The 18,011-nt window shown below is 40.3% G+C and overlaps 2 protein-coding genes across 2 annotated transcripts in view; both read right to left on the reverse strand.

The window, feature by feature from the left end:
• Nucleotides 1–6,362: 6,362 nt before the first annotated feature.
• Nucleotides 6,363–16,496, reverse strand: LOC311258753 (uncharacterized protein). Its single transcript, XM_084355313.1, has 10 exons — nucleotides 16,423–16,496; nucleotides 12,618–14,437; nucleotides 11,583–11,688; nucleotides 10,911–11,058; nucleotides 10,683–10,730; nucleotides 10,373–10,450; nucleotides 9,803–9,940; nucleotides 8,621–8,704; nucleotides 8,164–8,214; nucleotides 6,363–7,845 (listed from the first exon to the last, which is right to left on the reverse strand). The coding sequence occupies exons 2-10, from the start codon at nucleotides 14,146–14,148 to the stop codon at nucleotides 7,735–7,737; spliced, it is 2,295 nt and encodes a 764-aa protein (XP_084211439.1). The 5' UTR covers nucleotides 14,149–14,437; nucleotides 16,423–16,496; the 3' UTR covers nucleotides 6,363–7,734.
• A 230-nt stretch (nucleotides 16,497–16,726) lies between these two features.
• anos1b (anosmin 1b) overlaps nucleotides 16,727–18,011 on the reverse strand; it is a 44,100-nt gene continuing 42,815 nt past the window's right edge. Inside the window, exon 15 of the mRNA XM_084354848.1 lies at nucleotides 16,727–18,000. The gene's annotated coding sequence lies outside the window, so the exon portion shown is untranslated. The remainder of the gene's footprint in view (nucleotides 18,001–18,011) is intronic.

An 18,011-nucleotide genomic window follows, 5' to 3' on the forward strand; every position in this document is an offset into this window, starting at 1 on the left:
AAGCATAAGCACAGCGTTTTAAAAAGATAAAATTGAAAACGTTGCAACATAAAGAAAGGCAATGTTTCAACATAGCAATGGTTTGCAGAATCATACAATGCCAACATTTAATCTGTCAACTAGGTTGCTTTAGGTGCCCATATGAACAGTGAAACAGGTTTTACGGGCTGTAATTGATCCTCCTGTTCATGCTGACTATCAGTTTCCCTCTTAATAATGAGCTTTCAGCGTAAGAAATGGGGTACACCATCCACAATCCTGAGACCTCATTAAGTCTACCAAGCTTACTGCTGATGTCTTCCAAAGTTACTGCCTTTAGTATGTAAATCCCCTTTGTGTAACACCAAAAGGGAAGTTTGGACTAAGAAGACTGTAACTTTGCAAGATATCCACTTGTTTTGATGATCTCAGACTGGTGAGGCCTCATACAGTGAAATTGCCTTGGGATCAGACCTCTTCAGCATCAATATGAACAGGAGGAATGAATATGGCAAGCAAAACATGTGTCACTAGCCCTGTTTGCATTAAACGTCAACTGAATTTTACGCGGTGTAGGCTACATGGCTATGTCACACGCAGTGTGGATGTAAAACAGAGGCTAGAGGTACAGTAAACAGACCAGGTGACAAAATGAAGAGAGGTCTTCTGGAATTACTTTCAATAGGGCAAGTTGTAATTGTTCTTGCATGTCAGCTAGCATCGGCCATGTTGCATGTTGTCTGGAGATGGCGAAGAAATGCAATGATTATAATGCAGACAGCGGAAACAGCTGATCAGTCGTGCGAGGTTACAAACTTTTTTGCAAATAAGAGGAAGTTTCCATAAAATTTCTAATGCGATGTTCTTCAAAATGCTTTATGGAAACATGGCTACTGTTTATATGGTCAGCTGATTGTTAACTTGACAAATTGTGAATCTACAGTATCCTTTGATGTGATTAAGTGATTCTGATGTCACATGTCTCTCGTGTCCTTTATGTACTTGCCTGTGTTGGGTAACTTCAGGTTAAATTTTTTAATTTCAAATTTTCAAAGTTATGCTCATGCTCTGGTTAGGTTTAGGCACAAAAACCAATTGGTTAGGGTCAGATAAGATAATGTTCTGGATTAAAAAACCTGTTTTGGTAGCAACAAACAAGACTGGAAATTGTCCCAAGGTCTCCTTAAATTATCCAGTGGTTCATACAAATGTGAACAAATGAGTGATTTGTAGAAACGTTAACTGCCAACATTTTATTACGGCATCTGGACTGCACAAACACAAGAGTTTGACCACAATGTACAGTATAAGATCATAACACTATTCTGTTGTATATGACTGATACTGAAGTGGTGACATAAAAACACAGTAAGAGGCGTTTTGATGTATTTTATATCTGTTGAAAACTCCAGGCTACTTAAAGAAAGAAGCTTTTAAGAAAAAGAAGATAATTTTGTGTGCATTGGTGGTTGTTCACTGACTATAAATTAAGAGAAATTGGGTTTCCAAAGAGATTGGGACACACACACATACTGTATCTGAATATTCCTGTAACTCAATCTGACTTTCTCTTCATTAAATCCTTATCCATGTTTTACATAACTATTTGCAAAGTCTTATATCCATACTGAGCCTTTTGGCTAATATCTCTGATTAGTGCGTACTTCCTGCAGCACCGACCTCGTCAGATCTTCCAAACCGTCCATCTCTCTTTCTCATCCCTTAATCTGCCTCCCTTCAGTGCTTACTATATCCATCTCAGTGTCTTCTTAAGATCCAAACTCTCCTTCTCTCCCCTGCTCTGAGCTTTATTCTCCCTTTCTGACCTTCCTTTCAATCTCTCCAAAATAAATCCCTCATTCGTACCCACTTCAATTCACTCCTTCTGCCAAGCCCCTCCTCCCTTTCCCATTCCTCCTCTGCAGAGAAGTTTCACTGAAACTAATGAAAGAAATCAATCATTACCCCCAGTAATCAATAAAATAATCAAGGATAGTAGTATGAGTTGCTCTGTATGAGTAAGGCTCTTGCAGCTCTGGAGAAAAATCTGGCCTGTTTCCTTTTTTAATACAGCTGTTCAGAGGGAAACAAAACGTCGAGGCGTCAAGTCAAAATGTCCTGCAGGGTTGCTTCGACTGTGTGGACTCATCCAACGAACTGACTGTATGGCTACATCAGGGACTGTGTGACACCTGCTAGGCACACATGATAGGGGTAATAACATAATCCGACAGAATGGTTTTACCTCGAAGCAGCTGCCAGATGACCTGAATAGTTTTTATCTGAGTTAATACTTCTATTATGCGCTTCTTTTCCCCCTCTAAGGATGCCATTTCTATGATTTTTCCAGATCTGCTTCTATAATGGACCTGAATGTAAAAGGAGACTTGTGCCTTTTTTCAGCTTTTTCATGTAAGAACTGATTTCGCACATCTGTTCTGTTGCTGGCTGCAAAGCACATTTAAACAAGGGACCACAGCATTTCAACATTAGCACGAAACCACAGGATATTTTTAAAAAGATGAGAGCAAGATGACAGAAATGTCCCCACAACGACTGGAAAACTGTTGAATTGTTTGTTCGTGTTTTATGCCTTGTCCACACTGATATGGATATTTTGCTAAAGAAATAGATGCCTCTATAGTGCTTTTTTTTTTTTCTTTTAAACTCCAGTGGGGGCTGTGCCAGAAAGGTGTTAAATCAAAGGTGAGGAAATATGCATCAAATAACTGAAAGTAAATAATAATTAGCTACTACTGTGTATGTTTTAAAGTCAGTGCCAAAGGGGAAATAATTCACTGCACATGCTCAGAATGTTCTTCTCTGCAATTTAACTTACCTGAAATGTAGAGTTTATTGCCACCCATTGGCCCCGGCATGTCTGTTACAGCATTTTTAAACGTTTTCGTGTTCTCGTGTGTGCAGAGATATTTTGCAAAAACTAAGCTCATGTGGACAGGATTTTATTTTTGACAGAGGGGGGAGATATCTGCTTAGAAAAGTATCTGTGTTAGTGTGTACATACAGTACAAACCAAATACAAACTAAGCTAACGAGGGGATGAGTTGCAGCTGGAGTGAGGCAGAGAAACACAGGTGAGGGTAATGAATGGAAAAACACTACATACAGGGAAGGAGCTGATAGGCTGAAAAAACCCAGGGAAGATGGAAGAGCTAACGAAGATGTAGTGCAGGTGTGAAGGGAAGGCAGACTGGGGAAGAACTCAGGTAACAGGGCTGAGCTAATCAAACAGACACAAGACAGGTGTGGAGGGAAAATCAGGCTGGTGAGGAGGAAAACAAGGAAACAGGAAACGGGAAAACAGAACACTGGAAAAGGGCAAAAGACGCCACAAAAACATAGAAAACACAAACACAACAAAGTGACCGGGCCATGACGGAGGGGGGATACAGTGCTGCAGCAAAGGAGAGGATGAGAAACCTCCTCTGTTTTTTGAGCATTAAAGCATGTATGCCTATTCTAGTAGTAACCTATTATAAAATTATGTGCATAAAATGTCTCCTTTAAGTGCTACAACGCTTTATAGACAGACTGTGGGATCAGATCAGAGAATGTGCTTTCATGCATTTCGTCCTGATACAAACTACAGCGAAATGTGCCCCAGTTCCAAAAACATGACCTCCTAATTATGTGTTGGATGCAACTAAGATTCTCTGTTGGATTTGGATCTTCCTGGTTACTGTGAACAGGGTTTAATAATGAGCTTCCTGTCAGACCTCTGTCCACATGGAAAAGTGGAGCAGTCCGGTAAGGAAGCCCTGAAGGACCTGACATGTCTGTACTCTGTTTGGAGGGGAGCAGACCAGAATTGTCTTTGGAGAGTCATTAAATTCTTTGACGTGACTTTGATGTAATCTAAAGAACTATAAACTTGCTAAAACCTTTTACTGTTACAGATTCATGGTGCCCAAAACAAAAGCAAGGCATGCCAGAGACTCCTCAAACACTAAATGTTTTAATGTAATGAGGGCTGGCTCCAAGCAGTTGGCACTTTACCCTGTAGCACTTTACTTCGACTGGTTCTTACTGTTATGCTTTTAAAACTTCAATGCAACTCCAAGTTAGTGGCAGGGGTTTTATTTATCATTAGTGATGACTGTATTTTGGCCTTGCTCAGTTATTTATTTGAGTTTTATTTTGGTTTCATTGTCCTATTTGTGGGATGTTTTAATACATTTAGTTTTCTGTCTTTACAGAGTATTTTTAGTGCTGGCTGCAAACCAAATATCCCTTGGGACACTAAATCTGAAGTTGAAGTTGGGGGCTCCAGACAGATAGGCATCAGATAGACTAGAGGGATTTTTTCAAAAAGACAAACAGAGGCCAGTGGAGTGAATCCCAGCCAACATTTACCCAACTCTCACACACAGGAAGAGCAGCTTTCTCCTGCCTCTTATCAGCTCATCCTATTATAGTTTCCCCACATTAGAGAGATAAAGCAGAGCTTAGCAGCACTTAACCTGCCTGTATAGAGCTAAATTAGATTTAGCGGGGAGTGGAAGACGCAGACACCCACTACTGCACGTCCTTCTCACCATTACAGCCAACCTCCATGATGTTGCTTAAACCAAAGGAGGCATAGCTGAATTCTTAGGTTAGTGGTGCAGCTCTAAAGATCAATATGCCACTCAGTTAGTTGGTTGGTTGGTCAACAGACCTGTTGGATGGATTGCTTTGCACAGACATTCACTGATGCCAAATGATGAATCCTTATATGACTTTGATGAACCTACAACCTTCCATTTAACCCCATCATCAGGAAAAAATATTAATCTGTCGCTCATGGTTGATTGGATCTGATTGATCAGAAAACACACAACAGTAGCAACTTGTCAATCACAGTAGCCACGCCCCAAAAGCATACCCTGCTTGATCATCTCATTTACAAACTGTTTACTGAGGTAGTAAACCAAGTCAGAAGTAGGGTCATTTTCCCATAAATTCACATAAAATATGACTTCTTTTTGAAACCAGTGGAGTCACCCCCTGCTGGCCATTAGAAGATTTGCAGATGTTAGGCACTTCCAACTACATCCATATGTTGTACACTGTTGTAAAAAGTATCCAAAAATCATACTTAATATTAGAATAGTACTCGAGTAAAAGTCTTACAATATCTGATATCAAATGTACGTAAACACTGTATACTACAGATCAGCTGATTATCGACCTGACCGATAATCGGATTCAGCGTTTTTCTGATGATCTGATCTTTTTTTTCCATCCAATTGCCAACAAAATAAATGAATTTAAAAATGTTCTTCTCTGATGCAAAGTCCCTAGTAACTCAAGTTATCAAACAAATGTAATGGAGGGGAGGTATAAAGAAGCAGAAAATGGAAACATATTCCATTATATTGCATCCCTGATTGAGGTGCACTGAAGGGCACGGCCCCCCACTGAAGGTTGATTGTGTGATTGTTTTCTGAGCCCTTCAGTGACTCCATTTACAACAGCACATTGTTGTGAACGTGCTGAATCCAATCAAACAATCACCTGTAATACAGCTGGCACATAGATTTTACCATATCTGGAGAAAAACACTCCCCCCACAGGCACATAATTAGCATGAAACTGTCCTTAAAGGTCAAACAAGCCTGTGTTATACTAAGTATGATATCAAAATAGATCATCCATCCCCCGGTGTCCCTACTGAAGTTCCCTTGGGCAACACACTGAGCCTCAATCCTGCTCCAGGGCCACTGACATTTTTATGACCTTGTGTTGTGGATGGACACCAGGAGAAAGAAAAGTAGTAAAAGGTGACCATGCCAAGAGGAGGATTGCTGATGTAGGCCCCCCTCTTGTGGTAATTATATAGTAATACAGCATTATTATTAGGCCCTTAGCTACAGTATACTGATCCTCCACTGATTATGTTTATCAAATGAGATGCTTTAAGATTTTAATAACGTGCAAACGCAGAAATCTGAACACAAAAAACTAAACTGGAGATTTCGATGCAGAGATGACAACGATGAGAAGGTGATCTTTGAGGTCACTCTCACACATCTGCAGAGGAACGGCAGATTTAAATTGAAGGTCCCTGCCTTCATCTGCTAACTGAAAGCTGGGGTAGAAAGTGAGAATTTACTGTATGTTCCCCTGAGTTTTACTGATATCAGAAAAACTCAGGGGATTATACAGTAATCAGAATTCCTCTCCTTACTTGTGGCAGGGACATTTATTTATTTTTTAAATCGATGCTGGTTCTCAAGGGCAGACAGAGGAGGAAGAGGCACTCCTGGATAAATGTAGCTATCAGTGCACATGACTTGGTTTGAGGGGATTTTTCTCCATTTGGTGAATCAGTACGCTGCTCATTTAAAACTAATCAAGGAAAAGGCTGCAACAAATTTCCCAGCAGTATTGGCCTTTTTAATAACAACAATAAAAACAGTTCAGAAACAATTGTGGTTTTTAGCCAAAGCAAGCATGTACAGTAGTAGGCTGGTAAAAGTACAATACAATCTGTAAATACATATAAGTGAATATAACAACAAAATCCCGGTTGGACAGAAGATTTCATCAAAATAGCTGAGGTCCACTTGGTTCTCCGTCAAGACGCCACTCCCCTGTGCTAATGCATCCATGTGAAGAAGCAGGCCTCGACAATATAAAGTCACCACGGAGAAACTCCTTGGCTAAAATAAAAAACGGTGGTCTTCATATCAGCAGCAAGCTCTGAAGCTTAACGTGAAACTTACCATCCAGCATGAGAAGCTATTTCTAACTCAACATTGATGGATTCAAATGTAAAATATTATAAAATGATGACTTTCAGCTGAAATGGCTGGAAAATGCTTGTGCAAAATCTACCATAAGGATGCGATCACAGCAAAACAAAGAAAAAGCATGGTGGAAAAACTGGAATTATAGTAGGAAATTATTTGGAGTAAAGAGTCAAAAACCTGAATCTTTAAACAAAAACTAACCTTGAAAAATGATATCCCTGTTTCAAGCCACAGCCAAAACATGCCTGTACGGTGCTCGAGCTTCACCCTGCGAGGCAGCCAGGAGTAACATGAACAGTACATTCAGATGATTCTCTAAACTCTTCGATGGGTAGGTCTCTAACCGTGCAAATATCTGTAGTCCGAGAGAACATAACCAACTCAAACCTTCAAGTTTTAAGTGAACGGTTGGTCCACTGAATCTCACATCCTAGCATCATTAACATGTTAGAAAACACACATGTGACTGTAAGAATGATACTGCTGTCAAGTCCAGCATAAAACTAACAGTTAAAATCATCATTCAGATTAAAATGGCCATGCAGGAGGTAAGGCCACTCCATTTGGGATGGGAGGTCCGTCCCATTGGTCCAGGCTGGTCCAACGCCTGTGTCTTCAGTCCAAGTCAGAGCTCCCTTGTGTCCTTAAAGGTGGCTATTTGGCCATGTGGTTGAAATCCACTGGGGATGGTAAATGCAGAACGCAAAGCAACCTGAAGGGTACGGGTCCAGCATTTTTTGTGGGTCAGTAGAGGGGGCCACATCAGTAGTTCTTTGCATGTTTGCAAGTAGAAATCTGCTTAGCTACAGACTGTTATTGAGCTTCAAAAGTCACCAGAAATCCAAGTGACCAGCCACTCTGCTGTCAGTCCGACAGGCAGTTTGGGCTCCCTGGAATATGTTGTGTTAGCTTATGTAACAGGCTGTCTGGCAGACTTGGACAGACCATCTCATGTAACCCAGCAAAAAGTCAGTGAGAGAGGGCGACCATATTCAGTTGTTCAATCGTCGAGGCGACAGTCACACAGCTCCTTGTAGATTCGCTTGCGGATGCGAGGCATGTCCTCCTGACTGAACAGCAGAGGCTGCTTCACAGACAGACAACGGCAGTACTGACAGACCAAGACAGAAAAGACAAGCAGTGAGGGAAAATAATCCACAACCACAGCCACATTAAATGACAGAAGCTTCTCTCCGGTGTCTTTAGCCCCCTTGGGGACCTGAGCAAAGATCAAATTGTGTCGAAACCCGGGGCAGGAAAGACACTGGAGACACAGCTCCAGTTTGTTTATTTTTCTGCCAGGGAACAGACAGATAAAACAAAGAGAGGAGGCAAACGGTGACAAGACATGGGGCAAAGAATAAGAGAAACTGGTGATGAACAAAGGGGAGGAGGACAGCTGTAAAGGTGGGAAAGAATAATGTCTCACCTCGAGGACGAAAACTCCACAGTCACTGTCGTTTTTCTGCTGAGGAATACCCTGAGGAGTCAACAAGTCACAGTCAAGCAGGGAGCCCGAAAAACAAAGAGACCGTTACAGCTTTAGGACTGAACAGTTTATGTCTCTACGTATTTACTGTACATAAATGCAACTATATTATATGCTCTACTTTGATGAATTGTTCAGGGTTCATAGGCTGATTAAAGTAAATCCAACTACAGCAGTAAGAACTACAAAAATGTAATTTTGCTGTAATTTGCATTAATGTACAACATATTCAGTGTCCTGCAGATATGTTTTATTAGTCTTCCATTTATTATAATCAACTTGGTAATAAGACAGCAGCTTCCACTTTTACCATCTGATTAACATCCACTGTGCAAAGCAATCTAAAGGTTTTCAGGACACAAGGTGAACACAGCATGAGCATTAAAGACAGCGTTACCTTGATGATGGTGATCTTCCAGCCTTTCTGAAAAGCTGTCTGTTTCTTCTCTTTGGCTTCAGACAGAAGGTACTTCATAATGTTCTGATAGATAAACACACACAGACATAGAAAACAGAGTTATTAGAGAAAATGGTGCTCTTACTTTGTCCCAGCAGCAGCAAATTTAAAAAAAAAAAAAAATCACATTTCCACTGTAAGACAGTAAATGCATCATTTATTTTTGAAATGCTCAGTACTTTCAAACATTTTCAACAAACTTTTGCCCAACACATCTTGCACACTGGCCTATCAACACAGACTTTTGAAAAATACTTGGTTTACAAAAGGTAACATAACAGGACCTTAAAGCCTCTGTGCACCATTTTCTACAAAGCCGTTAGGTCAGCTGCAGCAACACTCTGCTTGATGGTTTCTACTTGCTACGGGTCTTGTTGTAGTGCTGGTCAGTTTCAAAAACCTGAATAAGAACCTCCTTATTTTGGGTCAGTTGTCCAAAATGGTACATATTTGTAAATAGCTAATTATTCTGATGGAAGGGAACTCAAACTGCTCACAGCTTTAATTTACAGTAGTTTTTATAGCATAGTAATAGTATATTGAGATATTAATAGTATTGAAACTCTTGTGACATTCAAACTCTTTCAAGCAATGTAAACGAAACACAACAATCAACAAGAAATTTCTCTCTGAAGCATTAATCAACTAACTTACATCATAATTATCTGGTTCAGTACAGCCTTAAGATGAAAAACCTGAATTTCTACTGAAACCTACTGGTACATTCTGACGGTCTGCTGTTACTGACATCAAATCATAGACCTTATTAGAGAAGTTGATGTCGCCTTCTGGTCTGAAAAGTGAAGCCAATGCCGAGGAGCCTTAAACCTGCATTCTTCCTGATGGCCAGCAGGGTGTGTCCAAAACACCAAGTTGGTGATAAGTCAAAAATTCCAACGAGGTTTCAGAATGGTAGTCCAATGGGTCACAATAGCTATCTCCACTTCTTGTCTACAGTCTATGCAACAAACTGAGAAAACAACTATTCATGTCATGATGTTGATGCGTAGCAGAAATAGTCTCATATTGTTTTATTCTCTGCTCACAGAGATTCAAAATCAACAATAATCAGAAACAAAAAACTCCCAACCCAAAGACTTCAACATGCACAGAGGCACTCACATCTGTGGTGTGTCTGAAGACGATGCCTTGGCTATCGTAGTAACTGATGGTTTTGGTTGCCATGGTGACCGTGATAAGAGACCAATGGATTTCTAAATGGATGGGAATTAGCAACAGCCACTTGGAGAACAGGTCAACCTGAAATATTCAACAAATTAACATACACACCGATTAGAGATCAGATTATCAGGAAAATATAGTTTTGTGTGTGACAAAGACCTTCCAAAAGCCTCAATCTGCAGGATAAACAGGTTTATCAGCATTTCTGTTTGAAACTAGATAATTATTTTACTTCCTTTACTTGCACAGCTAGCTGGAAATGGTGCTTTCGAGAATTAAGGAACATATTTCACATGACAGCTAATTAATTTATGTAGTTAGCAAATTGAATTCAGACTGTTTGCCAACAAAAAATCTAGTTTCCTGCAGCAACTAAGCAACTGCTACTACTGAGCCCAGATTCTGAGAAGCAAATCAAAGGCCAGAAATAAAAATGTAACTGTGATTTTAAGGTTCAGCTATTGGAAAACTGTCAAAACCGCTGAAAAATAATTCCAACGTCCTCCTTACTTTTTTAGTCCATCTCTTCACGCCTTCATAACCCTTGGCAACCAGCTGCTTGTGGAAAAAGCTGTTGAAGAAATGAACCTGTGAGAGAGAGAGAATAAAAGCATTAACACATTACACAGTCAAAAGGTCATCTATCTGTTAAAACATAGCAAAAACACCTTAAGATAGCTATTATCTCAACAGTCTTGAAACAATACATTTGTTATACTTCTAAAGAAATCCCTCTTTATATTTTATAAATGCATTTCTATATCCTTTCAGGCTGGATGAAAAATCTGCATTTCAAACCTACAAACACACCCTCACTTACCTTGTGTTGTGTCGCCTCCATGATGAGTTCTCCATACATGTTGATAACCTAACAAAGACAGAAGTTTCAATAGAAGACTGACCAACATCACTGAAACTACTAACATGATATTTCTTCTTCCTAATTACTGATGGATTCAACTTTTAAAGTACACTTCTTGTTAGAAGGCTTGACAGAGTGAGGAGAAGTGTGATGGAGGCAAGAATGCCTCTCTTCATCCTTCCTCACCTGGTCATTAAGCCAGTTCTGTTCCTCCAGTGTGCTGAGGTCCTCCAAGCCCAGGGTGTGTTTGTTATACGTCACCATGAAGCCTGCAATAGGAGCAGAGGCCAGCCCTGCCCTGTACCGAGTCATCTCCTTTTTGATGTCAAGTCCCCTAAAACATCACGAGGAGAAATGTAGGAGAAAAGGCGTTGCCACACGGTCAAGGATTAAAAATAACATTGAAAAAAAGGGAAGTGTTTCACAGAAATGAAACTGCTAGAATGTACTTGCATAAAGATCCTTCTCAATATTGTTGCTACATTAAAATAATCTGACAACCAGCCTGATTAGACATATAACACATCATCAATTAAGAACCAATGTTCAGTTAATTACACCTACACCTAGTTAATGAAAGCTTTTATATTTTCTGTAAACAACACACAATGTGAAGTTGATCGTAACAGTCAGGACACAGTAAATGATACATTTCATAGTTCATTTTCCATTGTCCAATCGTCAGTGTCCTGTTTGGAAGATCGCTGTATATGGCTTTTGTGTTAACTTTATTCTAGTCGGGTGAAGCACTTGCTGCTGTGTACACATTTCACATCTATCATAGAAAGACTGTGGCTGAAAATAAACATATGAAAACCTTTAAGCATTCAAACAGACTGTGTTTGTGTGCACACTAACCTTTGGCTGAGGTCAGAGTTGCCTTTCTTCTTCAGGTATTCCAGGACATCAGTCTCACTGAGAGGAATGAAACCTCCGTACTTTAAGTAGAAGCCCTCAAGAAACTCTGAAAGAGAGGAAGTCGACATCAATGAATCAAGACGTTCAGAGGATGAGCAGTTTTGTACTTCTGATGTTAAAAGACAAATTCAAAGAGTCCTTTACTGATGATTGAAGAATTGTAATTGGATCATGTCAAGCCGTTGTGCTCATAATTTTAAGCATCATTACATGTTGTAGATTTATCTTGAGTAGATGTACACACGATGATATTTGCACATACTTTACCACTTGTCACTCAAACAGTTTAGGCTTTGTTTGTGTCAAACCTGCAGTCCTGTTTATTTACTCTGCCTGCAAATACCAGCAACGCCAACAAGAGACTGTCCCAGAAGAAAAACCCAAAGCCTCCATCGAAGAAGACAGAACTATGTGTGTGCATGGATCTGCCTTGTTTATTAATGCCGTCTCTTGAAATTGTAAATAAGAAAGAAAATTTGATTCAGGAAACATGCAGACAACTGATTTGTTAGTGCCCATGTAAATATTTTGGTGAATCACGGTCGATCTTAAATTAGATATCCGTCCTGAAAGCTAAAATATCTATTGGAGCCCTTGACTATTTGTTTTGCGTAGATAAAACTGGAACTGACCAAGAAATCAAAATAAAACATGAGAAGAATTTGTGCATTTCATAGTGAAAATGGTGTTGACCACACATACATTTAGGACCTACCCAGGAAATTTAGATCTTATTTTAGGAATAACAAAACATCTTGCAGTTCTGGCATACAAAGTAGTTTAGATCAGGTCTGTGTATGTAAATGAGGCCAGGTGTTTTATGAATGTCATAGGATAGAAAGACATACTCTGCACATATTTCTGTCAGTTTGTGTGTAAAAAGATCAAAAGTTTACCTCATGTTAACATAGATGATAATGACTATATTCATGAAGAGGAATACACTAGCGTTGTGACTTTAAAAACAAATCTTACCATGGATCGTATCAGTAAGCTGCTCCAGGCTGTCTTCCTCATCCTGCATCTTTCCATCAACATTTCCTCCAATTTTGCCCAACACTTCTTCCATCTGCTTCTTCTCCCAGGTTCCAGGCTGACAGTACAGCCTGTGGTCCCTCAATGCCCAGCAGTGCTGCATGTTGGATACTGAAATAGGGCTCTGGGGTGGAGGAGCAACCCCAGCCGGACGAGTAGTTTCCACCTCCATAAGAGTGGTGCAGTGGTCCTCATTTGTTAGTGTGGTGATGTTTCCGTTGGACAGAGTTACTGGTCGGGACACTAAGGCTGTCCTGTCAGGATTCTGGTCCACCTGCATCTCAGAGTCGAGGTCCTCAGGAGATCCTGACCTTGAAGCAGCACCTGACTGTCCATTTTCCATTTCACTCATGATCAGGTTGTACTCCTTCACGTCCTCTTCAGGTTCGGTGTCAGATAGGTTTACAGTGTCTCCATTTCCAAATGGAGATTCAACTGTGGTAGGGACAGTCTCCTCTCCATGGTTCATCTCTGCAACATGGTTGTTTGGCCGCTGCACTAACATTGACTGAGGTAGGGTGTATGATCTAGAACTGATGAAAACACTGCCTAAACCTCCCCTCTTTAGTCCACCTGCTACCTCCATTTTTCCTGCAGACATTACTCCCACCATTCCCCTCCCTCCTCTCCATCTACCTCTAACTACTGGTGCTGCTCTGCCTGCCATTCCCGACAATCTCATCTCCACATCCCTGCCGTCACCACCTCCTTTCCCTCCTGCACCAGCAGCCCCTGAACCCTCTATCAACATCTCCTCCTTTTTCTGTGCATCCTCTTTCTGTGGTGCAGCAGAGTTCCTTATTGGTCCATCCTGCAGGGAGACCGTGACAGGGAGGGCAGCAGGTGTTTGTGACCGAGTATCAGCCACTACTACAGTTGTTTGCACCCTTTCATTTCTGTCATCGTCATCCTCTGCGTCCTCTACTGTCTCCTTGGTCAAATCAAGACTCTCGATATAGTTCAGCTGGCCACCCACTTTCCTTCTCGGGGTGTCCAGGAAGTCACTACAAACCCCCCTTCCTCTCCCTTTCCCCCTACCTCTCCCCTTCCCTCTGCCTGAGGTTTTGTCATTGTGTCCTTTACTGTTGGGGCCACAGCAGTCACAGGCCTTAGGAGTCCTCTTCCTGCCTGACGTACGGCCATTGATGAGGCCTTGAGCAAAGGTTGGTGTCGGTGTCGAAGACTGGGCTAATACTGAGCTTGAGTTAGTAGCAAGTGCTTTTGCTGGAGTTACAACAGGTGGCTCTGCATCGGCAAGACTTGGAGTACAGAGCTGGGTCAAGTGTGAGTTGGAGGTAAGGTCTGTGGTGAGGAATTTGGTTGGGGTCTTGGTTAGGTCCTGATCTGTGATATCTCCAGGAGGGGGCACTAGAGGAGCTGCTTGCAGAGGAGGTGCAGTAGCAGGAACAGTTAGATGAGGTGATGCTGATGGTGTTGTTTTCATTGGGGATGAAGAGCCGCTGTGAACCATGACGTCCTCTTTTGGCTCTTCAACCCCATCCCCAACTCCCCCTCTCTGCACTCCTGTCCTCTCCTTTCCTTTGGTCCTCTGAATTTTAGGTGTTGTGGTTTGTTCTTTCCCTGGTTTTTATATCCTGAAACGTCCTTCCAGGTTTCTTTTGCTGTGTCGAAAAGAAATCGTTTTCAAGCCTTTCCCACCACGGAGGTTATTGATGACAGCAGACTAGAACATGGCAGGTAGTGAGTGTTCCTCAGTGATGAGTAGACTCTGTGTGGAACAGTAACACCACCATGGTCTCCTTATTAGAGCAAGTGGGAAATGTGGCACGGAGAGGAAGAAATGTGAAGAGAGAATAAGAGTCAATGACAGAAATGTTAGTGAGCTCCACTCAGTTAGTGATATAGTGATGATTTAGTTTCTGTGATTTAATCATACAAGACTACATGACTCCGGCCTCCTCACACACATAATAATGCAATGATGTCAAATTATGCATAGCAGACCAAGGCAGCCCTGTTTATTAGTTAGTGCTAAAACAATCTTTTCCATCTTTTGTCATGTGATTAGTCAGAATTGCATAACCATAGTATTTTTACTGCAGGTGGTATTTTAACTGTGGTGGAAAAAATAAAACTGTCTTCAACAACGTAATTCTGATGTCTGTCTACTTCACAGTCTAGGACCACTGGAAAGATGTCAATTCTGTGTTAGGATTTATTTGTTCCGTGGACAGCTTAAAGAATAGGTTCACCAAAAAAATGAGAATGTAGTCAATATCTTCTCATCCTCGTACCGATGGAAGTCAGTTAAATTTTCATACTCCACAAAACATTTCTGGAGCTTCACAGCATAACAGTGTTGCAGAATTCTCCTAAACAACTTCAGTAGATGGGGACTTATTCTTAGATGGAAAAAACAATTGAATAATGGGAGAAAAAAAACATGAAATGGCTCCTTACAGCTTGTCCACTCCCAATCCCAAATTGATTTGATGTAAGATGTAAAGATGTAATTTAAGATGTAATCTTCACTAGTGCACCCTGTCTGAAGTGGGTGCATGAGCTTGGCCTCGAGTTGAGGGTGTAAATAACAGATTTACGGGCTTCTCGCAACTTGAATTACGCTGGACCAGCAGTACAGAGCCATTTTCTGGGTTGTTTTTTAACAATTTAAAATAAGTCCCTGTCTGTTTCAGCTTCAACACTGTTAATGTGATGCTCCGGAAATGTTTTGTGGACTATGAAACTTCACCTGACTTCCCATCGACATGAGGGTGAGTAGATAATGACTAAATCTTCATTTTTGGGTGAACTTAACCTTTAACATGTCCAAATAAGATTAATCTAAATGTGAACATCTACAACATGTCAAGTATTTGTCTTCACATGACACTGTCACTCGTTTATTTGCTGTTGACTGTAAGGGCAGGCCTGTGCTTACAAACAGTAAAACCAGCCTGAACAAAACAGCAACAACATATATGTTTATTAATACTTCTTCATTCTGCTGAGACATTCAGCACAGATATTCATTGACTGTGTGAGACTTGTCCAACTGCAGAACTGAAGTAGCATCAACAGTGATGTTATCTTCAATTAACAGGTGGATCACTGTACAGATACAGTATGAGATCCATCTGTTTAAGCTTGCAACAAACTCCCTTTCTGCATAAAACACGTTTGCACAAGCGTTTAACTGGCATTCTGTGCTACTCATTTTTAAAAGTAATTTCAATGTCACCTTTTCAGAGAGATGTTTTTACGAAACTCACAGTTAGCTAGCGTTAGCAACATGGCAGCGACATTTGACAGCTGTTGAGCTGCCAATATTCAGTGTATGTACATAAATTAGTCATACGCAGCTTTGCTAGTCATTAGCATATTAGCAGGTGTCTATTAGAATTCGCACAATCAATCAAGTTATTAAGTTAAAGACAAAGTCCGTTAGCTACGCTAATGTAAAACTGAACAGCGGGTTACTGGAGCATGTCCACACATCGTTTAAGAATATAACGTACCGTCAGATAATTTAACAAAGTCAAAAATTGCATATGCCAAAGTTTTGCTTCAGTTAGTAATCTCCCTGCAGCTAGCTATGTTAGCTAGCTGAAGCCAAAACATAAGCGAAAACACAAAGCAGCGACTACACACATTTCCTCCATTTTCAGTAGGAAGTTGGAGGCGTTTACACACAAAAAAGGAGCTGCGAATAGGTATTTTGAGTGATATGGAGGACAAGCCAAAAGCATGAGGAAAAGTGAGAAGAAGAAACATAATACAGTACCTTGTCTAAGAAATAACAAACCGAGTTTCGTCTAACCACGATTTGAAGAAACAACAATCCAAGTTGTCGTCGCTCATTGATTACGTCACGTCGTCGGGATCAGCTTCGGTCGAGTCCGGATATTCTCCGAAGTAACCTTGAGGTTCCTCCTGATGTCTTTTCATTGTATCTCCTGCTTGTACCATCATCGATCCACACAATATCAGATTTAGATTTTTGAATGGACAGACGGAAAACCTACGGCAACATACTTCCGGTTTCACTTTTTAAGTTTCAGTTTGCTTTTATTTGCATCGCCCCAAAATGAATCTGTGTTGCCAGAGCAAATAAAGGAAAGTAGCTGATTAAGAGAAGGAAAACAATGGCATCCAATTCAAAATATGTGGAGCATGTTATTATCATTATAACTGCCAGATCACTGACACAAAACAGTTTTTTTTATAATCTTTAATTACAAAAATCTAAGACAGAAAAACAATAAATAAAACTAAAAGTCAAAAAGTAAAGGAAATAAGTACAAAATTATCAACAATAAAATGTCCAAAAAAAGGGTTACATAGAGAGAGCATTAACATGATAATATCTGGTTGCCTGACACCAGAAGTTTCCAACCTTTTCAAAGTAATGCCATTACTTCTGTAAAAAAGAAATGTACCACAGATAAAGCTGTATGAACTGTGTAAAAATGTCACATATCATTGAGTGAAATGGGTGTGCCACTATGCAAATTAATGTTGCACAAGGAACTTCAGACAGATTTGATTGAAAATGTGCTTTTAAAAACATACAAACAAAATATTAAAATATATTTGAGCTTATTTCAAGGCTTCAGCACACCAATGCAGACCCTGAAGATAATGCAACAGATTATGCATTGAAATAAACACAGTCTGATGCTATATATTTCTATTTGTACATAAGGTCAGTGCTATATTTTCTCTACTTGCATGATCAAAAACAATATATAATATGTCTCTTTACAAGTGTCACCTGGCTCCAGTGATGTCAGGTGGTTAGAAATAAACACCAAACATGTACTGATGCAGCCGTGCAAAGAGTCTTTCTTTTCACATACATGTCTTGCAGGGCTGCACTGTGGCACTAATGCCAGGAGGAATCATTTGGAAAATGCTGCATACAAAAATATGGTTTACGGATACATATTTCACTACCAAGACTAAATGTAAGTACCTAGTGCTTTTTAAACTGGCATCATGTACAGGTACAGTTATCTTCTTTACAATTTTTACAAAACAACATTGGCTTGACCATAACATTCGGATTAATGATTGATTAGATGAATTAACATTGTTTTTTTCCAGTAGAGTGAGTTTACAACCTCCCTGATGTTTGAAAAGTGATTAAAGTGAAAGAGAAGCAAAGCAGTCAAACAGAGTAGGAAACACTGCGAGTGAGCTACTTTACACAGATGAACTTTCTTTATTTTTCCAGCTTTGGTCTTGTTTTCTGCAGCTGAACTGCAATGAAACCATGTTGTGCTGTGGAAGAGAGTGGAGAAGTGGATGTAGATAAAGATGACTGTGCTGCTGCAGACGGTGACAGCAGTGGAGTTTGAGCCTGGAAGAGAT

The sequence above is a fragment of the Pagrus pagrus genome, assembly GCF_965226575.1.
Source record: "Pagrus pagrus genome assembly, chromosome: 6".
Taxonomy (NCBI): Eukaryota; Metazoa; Chordata; class Actinopteri; order Spariformes; family Sparidae; genus Pagrus; species Pagrus pagrus.

Bases quoted from the DNA above. Each gene is read 5' to 3' on its own strand.
- LOC311258753 (XM_084355313.1), bottom strand. From the start codon at position 14,148: ATGGTTCACAGCGGCTCTTCATCCCCAATGAAAACAACACCATCAGCA. The intron at 10,451-10,682 runs GTAAGTGAGGGT...TCTCTCTCACAG, and splicing joins TGGAGGCGACACAACACAAG to GTTCATTTCTTCAACAGCTT. The intron at 7,846-8,163 runs GTGAGACATTAT...TTGGTCTGTCAG, and splicing joins GTGGAGTTTTCGTCCTCGAG to TACTGCCGTTGTCTGTCTGT.